The 17740-nt window shown below is 40.7% G+C and overlaps 1 protein-coding gene across 1 annotated transcript; it reads right to left on the bottom strand.

The window, feature by feature from the left end:
- Positions 1 to 601: 601 nt before the first annotated feature.
- Positions 602 to 14537, bottom strand: LOC105385097 (probable chitinase 2). Its single transcript, XM_048621894.1, has 10 exons — positions 14324 to 14537; positions 9288 to 9461; positions 8637 to 8722; positions 7852 to 7961; positions 7383 to 7479; positions 6729 to 6944; positions 2693 to 2887; positions 2188 to 2321; positions 1493 to 1668; positions 602 to 927 (listed from the first exon to the last, which is right to left on the bottom strand). The coding sequence occupies exons 1-10, from the start codon at positions 14397 to 14399 to the stop codon at positions 638 to 640; spliced, it is 1554 nt and encodes a 517-aa protein (XP_048477851.1). The 5' UTR covers positions 14400 to 14537; the 3' UTR covers positions 602 to 637.
- Positions 14538 to 17740: the final 3203 nt, after the last annotated feature.

Raw genomic sequence — 17740 nt, 5'->3', positions numbered from 1 at the left:
TATAAAAAATATATCACAAGATAGAGTATTTTACGTTTAGACTACTTACTTATATTCTTAAGTATTTTCCTATTTTTAACGATTTATCTTACATAATATATAAAAGGCAGTGACAAGTGAACAGTGTGAAGTGACAGAGGAATAATAAATATCTATTTATATGAAACGTTGTGTGTTTGATGTAGGTGAATATATACAACAGAGTCTGAAAACTGCACAAGGAAGCTAAGAAGATTGCTGTTCCCCTTAAAGTAGCTTTCAAATAAAAAAAATGATAATAATAACAGACAAAATATGTAGTAGGTAATAAGTCTCTAATTAAAGGGCAGTGCAATGTACAACAACAATTAACTACCACTTTTAATAACTCTAGCCATCTATGAACGATAGTAGGTTGTACCAAATTTCTCACGATTTTCAAACATCAGTAATCAATTGATAGAGTTATTGAAAGCGCTAACTTTAAATTGGAACCTTGAGATAAGCTTCCACCTTTCGGCATCGACGCAACGGACGCATCCCATTCAGTTGCCGACGCCGTTTCTCCATACACTTATGAAAAACGTTTGGTCCGATACGTACGATAAATATAGGCGGATGCTTACCTTTCAGAATCACTCATAATCAAACCATCTCATCACCAATTCCTAGCCAACACAACGCAACTCATCACTACAGTCAGTGCACTCGCGCTTGTCACCACTCCAGCGCCAGGCTTCGCTCTCTCTGTCACATCTATCTCGTTCTCTTTCTCCACCTTGTGCATTTCGTCCAGGATCATCTTCTCTTCGATAGCCAATGAGGTGGCTTCGTTGATCGTCCTCATTAGAGCGTAGTTAGTTTTCTGACGCTCTGGTAGTCGCAGGTTTAGTACGCCGTTGTCGAGGACGTAGGCAGAACGGCGGTTGAGGTATTCACGGCGGGTACCTGAGGATTTTTTTGAAATTATACAAAATGGTCAGTTGAAATTGTATACTGAAGTATTATCTCATGAAGAACTTGACTGATGATTGTTGTAGGGGTAGAAGAGTATTTTAGTGCAGACCTTAAACAGGTTATCGTAGTGTTGGATACTTTCCAAATTTACCAATCTGCTAGACTAATGACCTAGATTTAGGTAGATGTTAGTGACTGGATGAAAAATATTGAGGACATAAGAGCAGCAGCCTTTGAAGTAGTCTATATACGCCAATGCATGATTTCAGGTTTATGCTGAGATCTTTCAGTATTTTCCATTATAGTAAGGGAAAACGAATATTACGACTGTCTAAATCCCACTTATACAGGTGAAAGTTTGTTAGTATGTGTGTGAGTATGTTTGTTACTTCTTCACGTCAAAACGGCAGAACCGATTTTAATGCAATTTAGTATGGAGTTAGCTAACACCTTGGATTAACACATATACTACTTTTTTTCCCGGAATTCCCACGGGAAAACTTTTTAAGGCGCAGCGAAGCTCACGGGAACTGCGAGTAGAACATAAGACCCTCACCATCAGGCAAATTAAGCCGCTCCAGCACAACCGTCATGACAGGATCCTTGTGTATCCTCTGGAAGCGCTCGGTGAAGTCCACATAGGGGTCCGACTCCGGCTGGCAGCGGCCCAGGAAGTCGTCCGTGTCGATGCTCCACACCATCAGGCCGCCGAGCTCGTAGTCCATTGCCATTCTGGGGGGTAAGGAGGGAGGTTTAGGAGGAGGATAGAGCAGAACGGGCTAGCATGGGGCGCAAGACACGCATATCAACACGTGACATAAGTCCCGTCGTGCTCGAGACGAGACCATACGATGGAGTGAGCGCAAGGTAAAACTTTTTGCCACTTCTTGGTGTGCGCGTCTTGCACCCCGTACTAGCCCATCAGGTGAGAAAGTGTGACAAAAGATGATCTCGTGCTGGCTCAAGAAGAGTGATTTGAGTCAATGGGCGGTAGGTCGCCGTATCATCTGTTGGTGTAAGCCACTAACACAGAATTGGATGCCCTCCTCCCGATGAACTTACGATGGTTAACCAGTAGTCGTTAGAAGAGTAAGGCCAAGGACAAAGTATTGTGATTGCATCGCTTTTATGGAGAAGCCTGTGCACATAAGTGGACTTAGTTTAGCTGATGATGTTTGTAGCGCTCTGCCTGATCTCACTAAACTAAAGTGTTAGGTGTTAAAAGTATGAAATATGATGTTCAAAACGTACTTGACTTTGATAGCGATGGACCTGGCGTTGTCGTAGCTGATGACGCGGCTCCCGTCGCGGAGGTACGGGGTTTGAGACCCGGCGTCCCAGTGCTGCGTCCACTTGGAGGAAGAGTTCGACATCTCCATGCAAATCTGAGGGAAAACAAGTGAATTATAGTTTAATTTTCTGCCAAAAATAACTACCTATAGGCTTTTAAGGTCGCTGATACGATGTTTATGGATGCGTTTCATATCTACCTCATATTCATTGGTCCACATAGGATGGCTCTGGTGGGAATGGATTTCTTTCACATGATAGTTGTATAGCTCTTTTCACATCATCATCATAGCTGCATATCAGATCTCTGGTATAAAAATTTAATCAAAGGACTAACAAAATAGCACTGGCTAGAAGTGAATTCAGAAATACGTCTCTATATATCAGCCTCACTACGTCATTATTAGTCAAAGACGTGATTAACTGATTATTTGAGGTAATGTTATACTTATACAATTATACTTACTTCGTTATAACCCAAGAACCCAGCCTCTCTCGTGTAAGGCCCCTTGAACCCTTGGCTCTGGGCTGGAGTCTTTCCGAAGATGATGTCCTTAGTGCTTGGGTCGGTCAGGACGAAACTCCTGCCGTACATCGGTAGACCCAGCACCATCTTGTACGGACTCACTCCGTGCGACAGCATGTACTTGATTGTGTATTCCTGGAAGAAGAATTGATATTAATGATAGGTATTGCCTTATAAATATTACTACTATAGTAATAACAAGCCCAACCACCCAAATAAATTGGACCGTCATGATGGCCTTAAAATATCATATATAATAACTGTCATCAACACGACCTATCACGTCCCCACTGCTGGGGCACGGGTCTCCTTCCAATGAAGGAAGGGTTTTGCGCGTACTTAAATAGATACCACGAACGATATTGAGAGACTGGATGGATCGCTGGACCTAGCTGCTACCTTAGACATGCATCTTCCAGAGGTTGAATGTTGTATTGTATTGTATTGTATTTATTATTCATAATATTCATTACATGTCAGGGAAAAAATAAATAAAATAATAATAATATAAAAAATAAAGTCATACCTAAATTAAAATGAAATAGTAACATAACATTTAAATGTACTTAGTAGTACAAAATTCAAATACGATAGTCAATGGTAAATTATACAATAATAAAATGTCAAAAATAAAAAAATAAAAGAATATACATGTCAGTAGTTATAAGTAAAGAATACAAAAAATCTAATATAATTTAAGTCTTCCTGCTAATGAATTCACCCACAGTGTAGAAGACGTGCTGGACAAGCCACCTTTTTAGACATTGTTTAAAAGCTGGCAGTGACGGCGCATCCTTGATCTCAGTAGGTAAAGCGTTGTAGACCTCCGGGCCACACACGTGCACGGACTGCGCGCACCTCGCCAGCCGGTGCTGGACGGCGAGCAGCTGCCCCGCGCGTCTTGCTCTTTGGCTTTGCTTGTACAACTGCAGATTTTTCCTGACAAACAAGGCTACCTGCAGTATGTACAAGGAGGGTACCGTCAGCAGATTGAGCGCGATGAAATGGTCACGTGCCGACTCATCGCATCGAACTCGGGCTATAGCACGCACTGCTCTTTTCTGCATGACGAATACCCTGTGCCAGTCAGCCGCGCGGCCCCACAGCTCGATCCCATATGTGAGGAGTGACTGGATCGTGGCAAAGTAGCACGATCTCACCACCTCACTCGGGATGGTGGCTGCGAGCCGCGACAACGCGAAGCACGCGCCCCCGAGTCGGCCGCACAGCCAGTCGATGTGCGCATCCCAGAACAGGCCGCTGTCCAGTCTGAACCCTAGAAAGCAGGTCTCATTGACTTGCGACAAGGTCTCGTTGTCAAGTGTCACCTGGAGTGGGCGACCGCGTCTACCTGCCAGGTTAAAGTGCATCAGGTGAGTTTTCTTCGGATTCAAGGCTAAGCCATTGATTCGAAACCATTTAGCTAGCTGCCCGGCAACTACACACAGCCGCTCCTCCAGGTCTTCGACTGAGCTTCCAGTGACAGTCGCTGCAACGTCATCAGCATACATCGTCACGTGAGCGTCAGGTATGGAATCAGGTAGGTCATTCATCAGTAGGGAAAATATAATGTTGGAGACCGACGAACCTTGCGGAACCCCGATCTCAGTTCCCATCTCGAGTGACCTAACCAGCCCTCTCTCTCCCACCACAACTTGTTGTCTATCTGACATGAAGTCGTTAAGGAGATTGAGGGCAGGTCCCCTGACCCCATAGTGCTCCAGTTTGGCCGTGACGATGGAGTGATCAGCCACATCGAAAGCTTTCGATAGGTCGCAGCATAGGACAGCGACATGCCGGTTGGCGTCGCGCGCGCGCAGCACCTGCCACACCACCTCGCGCGTCAGGTCCGTGGTGGACCGGCCCGCTCGGTACGCGTACTGCCGCTCGGTCAGCACGTCCGCGTCGTTGAGGAACTCCGTGAGCCGCGCGCTGATGCCGCTCTCTAGAACTTTTGCAGGAGCTGGGATAATAGCAACAGGGCGATACGCGTTCCCGTCCTCTTTTTTCCCTTTGCCCTTAAAAATTGGTGAAATTTTTACGCGCTTAAGGGACACGGGATATATCCCCTCGCGTATGCATCGGTTATAGAGAGCAGCCAGCGTGGTACAGACCGACGGTGCGATCAGTCTCATTAGGTCGCAGGACATATCATAAATATCTTTACTAGGTTTAGGTGGAATCAGCCTAGTAATGATGACATAGACTTCCCGCGGCGTAAAGAGCCTGAACCGCAGAGATCGGTCTAGTGGGCCGCGCACGGAGCCCAACATCGCGCAGGACATCAGGAGGTCTGCCTTTGGAGCGTTGCACTCCGTGGCAGCCTCAACAAAACGCTTGTTCATTGCGGTGAGGAGGTCCACTTTTGAGGCGTATTTGCACCCCTCTGGCGTCTTCACAAGGTCCGTGAAGTCGACCGAGGTCCGAGAATGGCGTCCTAGTTCCTCGTTCACTACCTGCCACATCGCCTTGCACTTATTTTCACTGTCACTAATTTTGTTAGACAAATGACTCGTCCGTTCACGTGTCAACATTATTTTGTATTTGTCAGTGTAAATATTCACCAGCCTATGAAGGTCTGGGTCGTCAAGTTTTGAGTTTAGCTCCAGCAAGTCAAAAATAGTTCTCTTTGTGTTGAGTATTTCCTCTGAAACCCATTGATCACACTGTGCTCGTATCGTCGTGGTACGTAGAGGAAAGCATATTTGAATTTTATTGTATAATGTGTTAATTATACTTTTGGCATCATCGTCCACGCTTCTGATTGGACAGGTGTAAAAGGCCTGCCAATCTACGCTTTCGTTGAGTTGAGTAATGTAGCGCTCCTTGGTAAAAACCTATGTATACCACCAGTAGACGATTATTGGCTGAATACGCTGGTTACTTATCTGAAAGAACCAAAAAGCTACTCACAATACTAAGCACGTCCTCCTCACCGAGCCCCGTCAGCGGCGCGTTGGCGCCCACCACGCCGTCCCACGTGCCGTGGTAGTCGTAGCACATCATGTGGATGAGGTCCAGGTATCTGCTCAGCTTGGACAGCTCGTAAGCCGCGTCCATCGTCTCTTTACCAGCTCCGAGAGTTCTTTACACCGCTGTATACCTTTATTGCAGCGAGTTTTCGGGTCGATATCAGAAACAGGCACAAGCTTGGGACACTCTCCGAATTGCTACCGTACCATGACAGATACAATAGCAATTAACAATCCATAAGTAGCAATCCATGATTAAGGATTGTTAATGTTCGGTGGTGGTAACCCCACTGTTCAACCGAAGATCTTACATTTGTGTCAGCAGCTGGCTAGAATGAGGAAAGCCAAGGACAGAAGATTGTGACGCTCCTTGAGACAGATCTATGTTCAGCAGCCATAGAAACACGCGGACTCGGATGTCAGCAGCAAACTAACTGAGAAAACAAAGGACTACTCACAATACTAAGCACGTCCTCCTCACTGAGCCCCGTCAGCGGCGCGTTGGCGCCCACCACGCCGTCCCACGTGCCGTGGTAGTCGTAGCACATCATGTGGATGAAGTCCAGGTATCTGCTCAGCTTGGACAGCTCATAAGAGCGCATTTACCAGATCCGAGAGCTCTATATACCTTTAAAAATGTAGCAAGTTTTCTGGTCGATGTCAGAAACAGCCAAAACACCATCGTACATTACCATCACCGAACAATCCATAAGCAGACGCTTGGCTGTCAAATATTTGTCAGGTCCCTACAAGTTACGTCAGATTTGAGAAGTTAGCGACGCTGCTAATATTCTGTGGTAGAAACCCAATGATTTCAAAAGGAAGGATACCGCATTGTTCACCCGAAGATCTTACATTTGTGTAAGAATCTGGCAGAGGTTGAATGAGGAATACCAAGGGCAGGTTGTGACGCTCCTTGAGACAGATCTATGTTCACCATAGAAACACGCGGACTCAGATGTCAGCAGCAAACTAACTAACTAGGGAAACAAAAGGCTACTCACAATGCTAAGCACGTCCTCCTCACTGAGCCCCGTCAGCGGCGCGTTGGCGCCCACCACGCCGTCCCACGTGCCGTGGTAGTCGTAGCACATCATGTGGATGAAGTCCAGGTATCTGCTGAGCTTGGACAGCTCATATGCCGCATCCATAGTCTCTTTACCAGCCCCGAGGGCCGCTGTGAGGATGTAGCCTTTGGGCTCGAACGCTTCTTTGAGCTCCTGGAATTCAGGGTTAGTTTTGTTTTAGAAGTTTGTAGCTTTTCAATGAGGGTTTTGCTGGATATGGGTTACCTATTTTCTTACTTTTAGTCTACTACTTCTGGTTACCTGTTTTTAATAAAAATAATAGTTGCAGAAAGTAACTTTAAGATGCTACCTGGCTTTGACAGTATACGGGCAGAAAGAGACACGCATGGATTTAATGTCCACATTAGCTAAAAGTTCCTTTTTGCAACTCGACATTGGTCAGTCAGCTTAGGTTGTCAGACGCTGACTGTACAGGGCTTCCTAGACGTATGCCAGGTACAAGGGGCTTCATATATAGTGCACCCTATGCGATAGGTGACTTTAAGTGGATTCAGCTCGGGAGGACCAGGAGGCATGCCTAAGATGACGAGGAATGAGAGAGAAGTTAGTGATTTATTTGAATGAACTTACTTTGACCAAGGAGACATAGTTGACTTTGTCTATGGGTCTGCCATCTCTTCTCGCCGGGTACTCCCAGTCGAGATCCAGACCGTCGAACTTGAACATACTGGAATTAAATGTGGTAAAGTTTTATTATTAACATGCGCAAGATTCAAGCCATAACTGGTAGGGCCACAAGATTAACAATTAGACGTGGTGTTATCAGAATGAATTTATGTAGTTTCTAGTGTACAGTGAGTAAATGCTGATAATATACAACTGTATTGCCTCAACGAAGTTTCCCCTAAATGCCCAAAATTAATACCGGTCTTTTGTGGATTTAACCCTTCGAAACCCAACTCCCCCTCCTCCCCACCCTCCCTTTAACCCTTCAAACTGAACTCCGTGGTGACACGAGACATAATAGATTTTTATAGTGTTTCGGTTCCACAAGAATCAACCAAAACAAAATCAACATACTTATTTTATATCAACTCACTCTAAGAACAGCATGACGCTCTTGACGAACTTGCTCCTCTTTTCTGGATCCTCGGCCATCAGGGAGTACTTGAGGGAACCCTCGTTCCACCCGCCGATGGCTATCGTTACCTGAGAACAAGGATTAGATTTAAATTTAATAAGAATTGCCTATGTCAAAAGACCTTTCTTTTGGAAAAACGGCCATTGTTGCGCTCGTTCTCTCTCAATGTTCACAATGCGTAAAACAGTTTTTTATGTCTCCTGTACAATTTTAAAAAATGGATACTTAACCTATAGCAGTCTATTGGTGGACGAAGGCCTCTCCCAAAGCACGATACTAAATGCAATCTTAAGATTTCCTAGACGGGAGGTCAGGAAAACGAAGTAGCCAGTAGTGGTTGGATGAGGAAGGACCAGGTATATGCGGTATGTGGATCAGTCAGATGTTTATGTCAGTCAAAGGTTTATCGGCCATAGTCGGTTATCTAACCGACCAGGGATGGTTAATCAATTATACGTCATCTCCATATTCTCCTCGCCTATTACAACACCCAGGCCTGCTACTCCAGTTTACTCGGGAGCTAGGCTGGCTGAGCTGAAATCAAGGGGATATGTACAAAGGTTCCACTCGAGAGAGCGACGTACAGGAACTTCACCCCCTATCAGAATAGAATAGAATAGAATACGTCATGTCCATATAAAATTCTTGACAGATGTGTCAAAAGTCAACCACTAATACCTGGTTATGCTCTAACCGACTATGGAGAAATTGGCACTTAGAAGCTGTAACTAGTTTTCTCTAACCTTCAAATGAGGGTATCTTTGCTTGAGTGCCACCAGCCGTTTGAATCCATTCTTGCCGTAATCCTTCTCCAAGTCTTGCCAGGGGTCTGAAAAATACAATTACAATGAATAAACTCAGTCCGGTCTGTCTGTTTAGAATTAATGACTCATTGAATGTAATGCCTGCATCAGTCCTGATTCACCCACAGCATGACTCATAAAGGTTTATGTTTAGATAAGTACTTACAAACATACCCTTTAACTTCACGTAAAACCATTTAATACCGGTTATGAGTTACTTTCATTTATTTATTTATTCAGAGGAAAACTTACAGCTAAACATTATACATAAGAAATTACGATTAAAAATACATAGCCAATTAAATGTTTTCACACATATGTCATGTATTTCAATACATCGATCACGAGAGTTTGGATATAGAATATAGTAGGTACATAGTGTCAATAGAATTAATTATCATCGTAATTCTATGAATACTTCCGACACATTCTGAGCAGATATTATCCATGCTCTTAACGATTATGATAATAAATATAGGTTTAGGTTTAATTGTTCATAATAAAATATTCTTCAAGAGCATATTTTTTTCAAAATCACTCTAAGAAGCAATTATGTATCTTTTCTCTTCGTAGGTACCTATATAAACTTACCAAGACTCTTAATAATATTTGCATGTTCATCCAGCCCAGCAAAAGAGTAGACCAGATGCGTGCACAGCCCCGGGTCCAGATTGTCCAGTTCGAACTTGCCCAGTTCTGGTCGGTAGGCTGCCCAGGTGGCCACGTAGCAGACTACCACCTTGCCATGGGTTGGGCCGGAGAGATCTGGGGGACAGATGTGGAAGTGAGCTATCTAGATGACATGATACACTCTCAGGCAAGGAAAAAGTTCAATTGAGAAAATCACCAAAATGCTCCTAAACGGAAAAAACTAATTTAATGACGCCTTCTGCAATATTTCAGGACATTTAGCGGCTTATCAGAATATTAGCAACTCGAAACACAAACATTTTGCTTAAATTTCCGATTAAATATAAAAAATATTAGGACCGTTTGGTGTCTGCATTTTGTAAGGCCCGGGTCTCCTATTTACGCCGTAGGTCGCGACCAGCGTCACGCCGTAGGCCGCGTCACGATGCTCACTATAGAAATGTACTGATGCGGTCTCCCTCACACGCCGACGTTGGCGCTTAGATGTAGTGAGCATCGTGACGCAGCCTACGGCGTGACGCTGGACGCGACCTAAGGCGTAAATAGGAGACCCGGGCCTAAGTGGAACTGTTTCTTTGCCCGTGAGTGTAGTACTGGTTACACACGCACTCACGCCTTGTACTAATGTACTCCCTTGCGGGGTAGGCAGAGGTGCATTGCTGCACCCACTTTTCGCCAGAGTGTTATGTTAGTCCCAATGTAATAGGGGGCGGGCCTATTGCCATTTTACGGGCACATCCAAGACCTGAGAACAAATATCTATGTTTAAACAAATATCTGCCCCAGCCAGGAATCGAACCCGGGACCATCGGCTCAGTAGTCAGGGTCACTAACCACTACGCCATTCGGTCGTCTACTGGTACTGTAGTACTGGTTTTACCAAGAATTTTAGTATGGTGTTTAAAGACACGACTAATACGACCATACTACTTTCAGAGAGCTAGGATAAAGTAAACAAAATGTGTACGTGTCCGAAAATACGTCATAGGGTATTCAACAATATTACAGCCACTGTTACTTTTTGTGTCAATTTTACCTACTACAAGGTAGTATGTAGTTACAATAGAGTACCTAAAATAAAGTCAAAGTGATTTTACGGTCGAGATGGGTTACAGACGGGTGGTTCGAGAACTCACACTGACCTCAGTGAGGCTTCGTGACAAAAATATAACATTTTACTTCATAAGTAAGTAGCCTTAAAAAACGACCGTTAGAAGATTTGTACAGACATCTAAATGAAGACAAGAAACTACTAGGTATACAGGGTGTTGCAAAGTTGGTATACTAAGCCGAAACCTACATGTGCAGCATGGTATATTTAAGCCCGAAACTGAAATCAGAATTTGGAAATTCGCGAAAAAAAAAAAATATTTTCCTGAGTAAAAAGTCACGTGACCAACAAAGTTTCTATGGAAAATGAATTTTTTTTTTCGCGAATTTTCAAATTCTGATTTCAGTTTCAGGCTTAGATATACCATGCTGCACATGTAGGTTTCGGCTTAGTATACCCTTTTTGCAACACCCTGTATACCTAGTAGTTTCTTGTCTTCATTTAGATGTCTGTACAAATCTTCTAACGGTCGTTTTTTAGGTCTGTTTTTTAATCTCAGATACTACATTCACAGATTTTGAAATCGGCTGTTTGTGAACCGTTCAGAATCTGTCAATTTAGTATCTAATTAAAGAAAACTGACTTTAGGTAAGTAGAAGAATAAACCATTTTGTGGTTGTATGATTGGAGTAACCACTACTATTTGACCCATTTTTAAGGCGTTTGACACATAGCCACATGGTATCCGTATCTTGAGTTTGCAACAGCTAAGATTGCCCTTGAGTTCGTTATTGAGATCGGTCTCGTAATGAATACCACCCTCAGTTATGATAGTAAACCATTCGTTTATAAAAAAATCTACTCGTATACCTACATATTATTAATATAATTATAAGGATTTGTTATAGGTACCTAGGGCAAAATTATACTAGCCCCTGGATGGTTAATCTTAATAATGTCCTCCTAGTCGAATTTCGACCACGACGGCCAATCTCATTTGAGATCAGCCATGTACGCAGGAGTAGATTATAGTGCCCAAGTGTGTGCGCAGTACAAAGGAGTACTCTCTATATAGGTTAATCTATTCTGACCAAAAACTAACTAACAAGGGCTGTCGTGCAATCGGCACGTTTAATACAACTATTTAGAATAGAATAGAATAGAATAGAATAGAATAAAATTTTATTTAGAGTCGTGGAGCAGCACCGCTCTGAAACATAGGTTTGCGTATTATTAACCCCTGACCCAATAACTAGAAACTACAAAACAATGGCATTACGAGCAACCAGAGCGTGCGTTCTCACCAAACGCCCAAAATAAATGGCCGACCTTAAAATGCTGTCATTGGAAGTTAAAATGTTTAGTTGTACTGTAACTACTAATATATTTTTCGAAAAACGGTAGTTAGGAGAATCTCACAGTGGAATCGATCGGCAAACGAAACCCCATATTAAATAAAGGCCCTCTTTCACAAAGTCTGCATGAAGGTTCTGTGCCATACGAATTTCAATTCAATACACTCAATCATTTATTGCATACACTCTCTGAAATTATGTGCATAATTTCAAAGCAGTCTGAAACCAGGAAAAATCATTTACAGACCTACAGGAATGGAATAAAAATAATCCGTAAAGAATATTTTACTTTAACATAGGATTACGGTGCCAAATTATTAATACTATTTTAATTAACTACTAAACAGATATGTGTATTATTGTGTATGTGTATACTGTTTTACTCGTATAATATTAATGTATTATGTAAGTACTCAATACAAAAGAATTCAACGCACACCTAAAAGTAAGTTCTACAATTTCTAAGCCATGAGTTCTTACACATATTACTGAATTTATCTCAGTTATTTTCCGATACTTTTGAATAAACGCATTTTGAAAAAAAAATGCTTAGAACGTGGTAAAAAGGAACAGGGACAAATAGTAATACGACAGCAAGCACGATTTTAACACGCTCTTGTATTTTGTGATCACAAATTTGTTTACTAACTGAATTTACTATAAAATATGATCTTTGCCAAGTCTAATACTACCATCTTCAACCCACCTGCTAAGTGTGGAGATAAGGAATTCCAAATATAATTCATATAAGAAGGAATCAATGATAAGGAAGATAAAAAAATGCATTTTGTTATTTCTTGACCTCTATCAGATGTTTGGATTGAAATAATTTAAAACACGATTTTATGTTTGTACCATGATAAAAATAATGATCTTGTTTACCTTGCCAAATATTATACGAACCGTATGATTCATTATAATGATCTAAAAAAACCCTACGTTTATAAAAAAAATACATGTGTTCCGGGCAGCGATATCTCTTCTTCCATTGGTGGTCTGGAAGAAATCCCTTTAAAACATACAAAGTCCATCTATAGCTATCAAACATGTAAGTCAATCATAGCTATGTATATGCATAATAAATATGAAATAATAAAGATTACCTGTAAGGTAGAGTCAAATAGGGAGTAATTATATGTATAAATACTTTATAAAAATTCTTATAACCACATATTTTAACCTCTTTCAAAAAATATAATACTTCTTAATTAAAAACTAATTACTTATCACAAACGTGATGATGATGATGATCACAAATCAATTAATGATTAACTGGAAATCATGAACATAGCTGCCATTATTGGCTACAAAGAGTAACCACAAAAAGAAAAAAAAATACGAGCGGTCCAGTGGTTAAGTATGTAGTTAAAATTTCGTACATTGACTGAAGCGCTTAAGTCCCAGGATTTTCGGTAATACTGTACAATATTTAATGTTGCAAACCCAGTCCCGGTTGCAAAGGTTTTTCACCGAGGTTTCACCTTGCTCATTAAAGAAAATATAATATTATTATATTGTACAAATGGACGACCGAATGGCGTAGTGGTTAGTGACCCTGACTACTGAGCCGATGGTCTCGGGTTCGATTCCCGGCTGGGGCAGATTCGTTTAAACACAGATATTTGTTCTCGGGTCTTGGATGTGCCCGTAAAATGGCAATAGGCCCGCCCCCTATCACATTGGGACTAACATAACACTCTGGCGAAAAGTGGGTGCAGCAATGCACCTCTGTTTACCCCGCAAGGGAGTACATTAGTACAAGGCGTGAGTGCGTGTTTTTTTATTTTTTGTACATATAGGTACTAACTTACTCAGCTCCCATAATATGTATAATTTATCATATTTAATAGGTAATTATTATTAGTTCTGGACGCTTCTGTGCTTCGGACGGCACGTTAAGCCGTGGGTCCCGGTTGCTGTTTCGGCAGCAGTCGTTAAGCCTAGTCAGAAACCTTCGGGCGGCTTGAAAACATCTGACAGTCGGGTTGCCACTTACCCGACAACTTCAGTGCATTGTACTCATTCAAAAACGGCGATACGGCTCGCGACCTATCACGTGAGTACAAAATATGTACAGCGAAAAGCGGGTGACTCGCAATGCGATTCACCTAAGACTACCCCTTCGGGGAGTACAGTCGTGAGCTATATATGTATGTAATTATTAGTTTCAGCATGGTGTTGACTTAATTCCAGTTTCTCATTTCAGAAGATATACTAACTTGACGTTCTCAGGTTTGAAACTGACAGTACCATTATAAAGTTGTCTAGCTATTTTAACGTAAATAATCCTATCTATGTAGAGAACATATTTAGTATCTGTGGTAGAGTGAAATGATTGCTTGAACATTAATCCATATTTTTGTACATAATATTTACAAAACATTAAATTTTTGGCAGCTATAGCTGGCAGCTCTTACACCATAGCAGCTAAGGTCTATTCAAACAACAATCATTCGTTATCTTCAAACATTTTTGCATAATTCTCAGCAGTGTATCTTATACAACACGCGAATACAAAGAGGTACAATACAACTCCTAAAGAGGTAAAAAACTCCTTTCACTTTACTCACCATCCAAGGTCTGGCCGTCAAGAATCGCTGCCATCGCGAATAGACTAAAAAAGAAAACACTTCTGCTTCCAAACATTTTGTTTCCAGCCACTTCGTCCCACTGTTCTATTGTCTTTGACACACCGAATTTAAAAAAGATAAATATTCCAATTTTAAAATAGAATACGTTGACGCTCTACCGAGACATTCTTTGACTGTGCGGTTTGACATTTAAGACACGTCCAATCAACTTACCGGCTTTTGCTGAACTCCAATTGAAAATAGTTTTCCCGTTTAAGGTGCTAAGGCTGCTTTTCGCTTGTTAATTTGCTGCTTTACAGGTTTTGTAATTTAAAGTTCAATGATGGCCAATAAGGCTCGTTCGTCTTTAGCTTTAGAGTTCGTTTTTGAATAACCTTTAACGCAAACTGGTTCAGTAAAAGCAATACCGTTTACGTTAAAATTGCTTAGCTATTGTAAAGTTTTAACGGAAAGTATTCTTTAAACCTTAGTAGTAGAGTTCATTCTATTGAGGTTTCGATGATTTGTAGATACACTATTATTTTGTTGGATAATTAATCCAACAGAGCATGATATATTTAAAAAAGAAGATAATCAGAATTTAAAAACTCATCTAGGTACTAAAAATTTTTTTAAAAATATATCTAATTGAGATTAAAACCATTTATCTTTAAATTGTTCATTATGTACATATAGGTCACCTCGACCTTAGACAGCCTATATATGATTGGGACAGAGTGTAGTGGCACTATTTTGAGAGGCCTATATCCAGTTATCCAGCAACAGCTATTTTCCTTTCATCTGTGACTCGTAAGATGAACTGTTTGTACTGGGTGTAGATTCATAATTTATCTCTTCTGTTAACTATATGGAGTAGAAAGGTTCTGAAGTAGAGACCCCGTGTCGGCAAACGGTGTGTCGGTCACCCCTCAACCCGTTGGACTGATGATCTGCGGAAGGTAGCGGGAAGCCGCTGCGGATGCAGATGGCGGGTGACCGTTTGGGGTGGCGATCGTTAGGAGAGGCATATGTCCAACAATGGACTATAGAAGGCTGAGAGAGAGAGAGAGAGTTAACTATACTTACAGTCATACAGTAATAATAATTTTGAATTTGGAACAACATAGATGGCTTCGTCTTCGCCTCATGGAGCTTCGTGTTTATAACGAATGTTTGTGTGAAAGTTTTTCAGGAAGTAAGGTAAATGAACCTCAAGTACATAGGTTAGTTAAGATATTCATGTAATACGCGTATTTTTTTATTTTTTTTGAAATAGGGACGAAAAATTATAAAGTAGTTATTTATTCAAGGTTATAATATAAATTAACATTTAACTAATGAAGCCTAGCCTAATTGTAAATAAAATTATGAAAACTGAACTAAAAGATACACTCGTATTTATTATTTATAGACTGTCAGTTTCACACGTGAGAAATGTCAAGTTGATTGAACATAACAGAATTGTTGTTGAGTACGATTTCAGTTCAGTTGCCCGAGCACAGGATTCGAAACATCCGTTTACGTTGCGTATCGTCAAATGTCACTGTCAAAATGTAAGGCAAATTTGTTAGTTCCAAAAGTGGCATTTGTTTTTTCCATGTTAGGTGGAATTTCACCAAACGCTAAACGTATTTAGTAGCCTGTCATACGTCTGTCAGTTAGTACAAAATGTATTTAAAATTTGATTTAAATACGTTTAGCGTTTGGTAAAAGCGACCCTTCGTGTAGATTCGAAAATAGTATCGAATCCTGTGCTCGCGCCTCAGAACCGGGAGCACAGCATTCGATACTATTTTCGAATCTACACAAACATATGGAAAAAATAAATGCCACTTTTGGAAATAACAAATTTGCCTTACATTTTGACAGTGTCATTTGACGATACGCAACGTAAACGGAGGTTTAGAATCCTGTGCTCGGTTCAGTTAGGTCTTTACTCTTGTGAGAAATGGGGCCTCAAGATCTCATATTGTACTTAGGTATACTGATTAAAAGTACGATGAATTACGGTACTGCTAAAATGCTATTATACTTAAATTGTTGATAAGGGTGAAACCGGTGTTCTTTCAAAAGAAAAAAAAATACTTACAATCTTTTTTGTTTGTCTCATATTTTTTTAATAGGGTACCTATAATTAGCATTCAGAAATAAAGAATATTGCAAATGTAATAGGCAGTATAATAGCCAATAAAATAGGCAGTTAAGACCTTGGGGATATGCACATGCACAAAGGTTCCACTCGAGAGCCAGCTGCAGGACTTAGGCCCGGGTCTCCTATTACGCGCCGTAGGTCGCGTCCAGCGTCACGCCGTAGGCCGCGTCACGATCCTCACTACATCTACGCGCCAACGTCGGCGTGTGAGGGAGACCGCATCAGTACATTTCTATAGTGAGCATCGTGACGCGGCCTACGGCGTGACGCTGGACGCGATCTACGGCGTAAATAGGAGACCCGGGCCTTACACCCCTACAAAGAATATAATAAAATGGATGTATATCAATAAGACATATTTTAAAATGTTTAAAATATTTTATTAAGTTATAAATAATTATACTAACAAATGAAGAATAGAGATCAAATCCTAAGAGTATAATTGTACATAAAGTCACATTTTGTACACTATTTTGTGTTTTATATTATTTATTTATAATAACTTAAGGTGGTGCCACTTAGCTAATAAATAACAATATATTATTATGTACCTTAATTATTAACATTGATATCCACCCGATAACATATATATATGGTGTTGTAAAAGTATTAAATCTGACTGGCTCATTCTATACTAACATGTATGTTCTAACACTTGTGCATGGAAATTAGTAAAAAAACTATCTGTCATACTAAAAGTTACAAGTTTTCTATGGAGACAGAAAGACATCGTAGTAGAGTAATTATTAAGTGACGTTATTAGTTCTTTCATCTTTCATGTTTTTTATTTTTTTGCACATCTTTGTACCAGTTTTCCTGTACCTCCTGTAGGTTGGCTGGTAGAAAATGCTCTTAGCATTAAGCCCACCTTTTGTACATTTATTTTATATTTGTGCAATAAAGAATTAAATAAAATAAATAAATAAAAATAGAACAGAATTTAATGTTTAGAATGACCCACTGATTCACTGCCCTTCCACTTACTACCTGACCTAATTTTGAAACACTCTGTATAATAGCTTCTGTTTCTATTAGCTCATAATCGTAATTTATCTTAGCTATATTTATCTTACGTACAAGGAAGGAAATATAAATTTTAATACTAAAGTTTAAATAGAATAACAATAATAAAGTATGATGCTTAGTGCCAATTTCTCCATAGTCGGTTAGAGCAAAACCAGGGAGTAGTGGTTGACTTTTGACACATCTGTCATGAATTTTATATGGAGATGACGGTTAATTTATAAATCAATCCCTGTCGGTTC

Source organism: Plutella xylostella, chromosome 2 (assembly GCF_932276165.1).
Source record: "Plutella xylostella chromosome 2, ilPluXylo3.1, whole genome shotgun sequence".
NCBI classification, from domain to species: domain Eukaryota; kingdom Metazoa; phylum Arthropoda; class Insecta; order Lepidoptera; family Plutellidae; genus Plutella; species Plutella xylostella.
This window is presented reverse-complemented; position numbering and strand designations above follow the sequence as displayed.

What these genes read in the sequence shown, in the direction of transcription:
- LOC105385097 (XM_048621894.1), bottom strand. Translation starts at nt 14,399, where the DNA reads ATGTTTGGAAGCAGAAGTGTTTTCTTTTTTAGTCTATTCGCGATGGCA. An exon ending in TGACGGCCAGACCTTGGATG is followed by an intron (nt 9,462 to 14,323) that starts GTGAGTAAAGTG and finishes TCTGTCCCCCAG; the next exon opens with ATCTCTCCGGCCCAACCCAT. An exon ending in TCCATCGCTATCAAAGTCAA is followed by an intron (nt 1,669 to 2,187) that starts GTACGTTTTGAA and finishes CTTACCCCCCAG; the next exon opens with AATGGCAATGGACTACGAGC.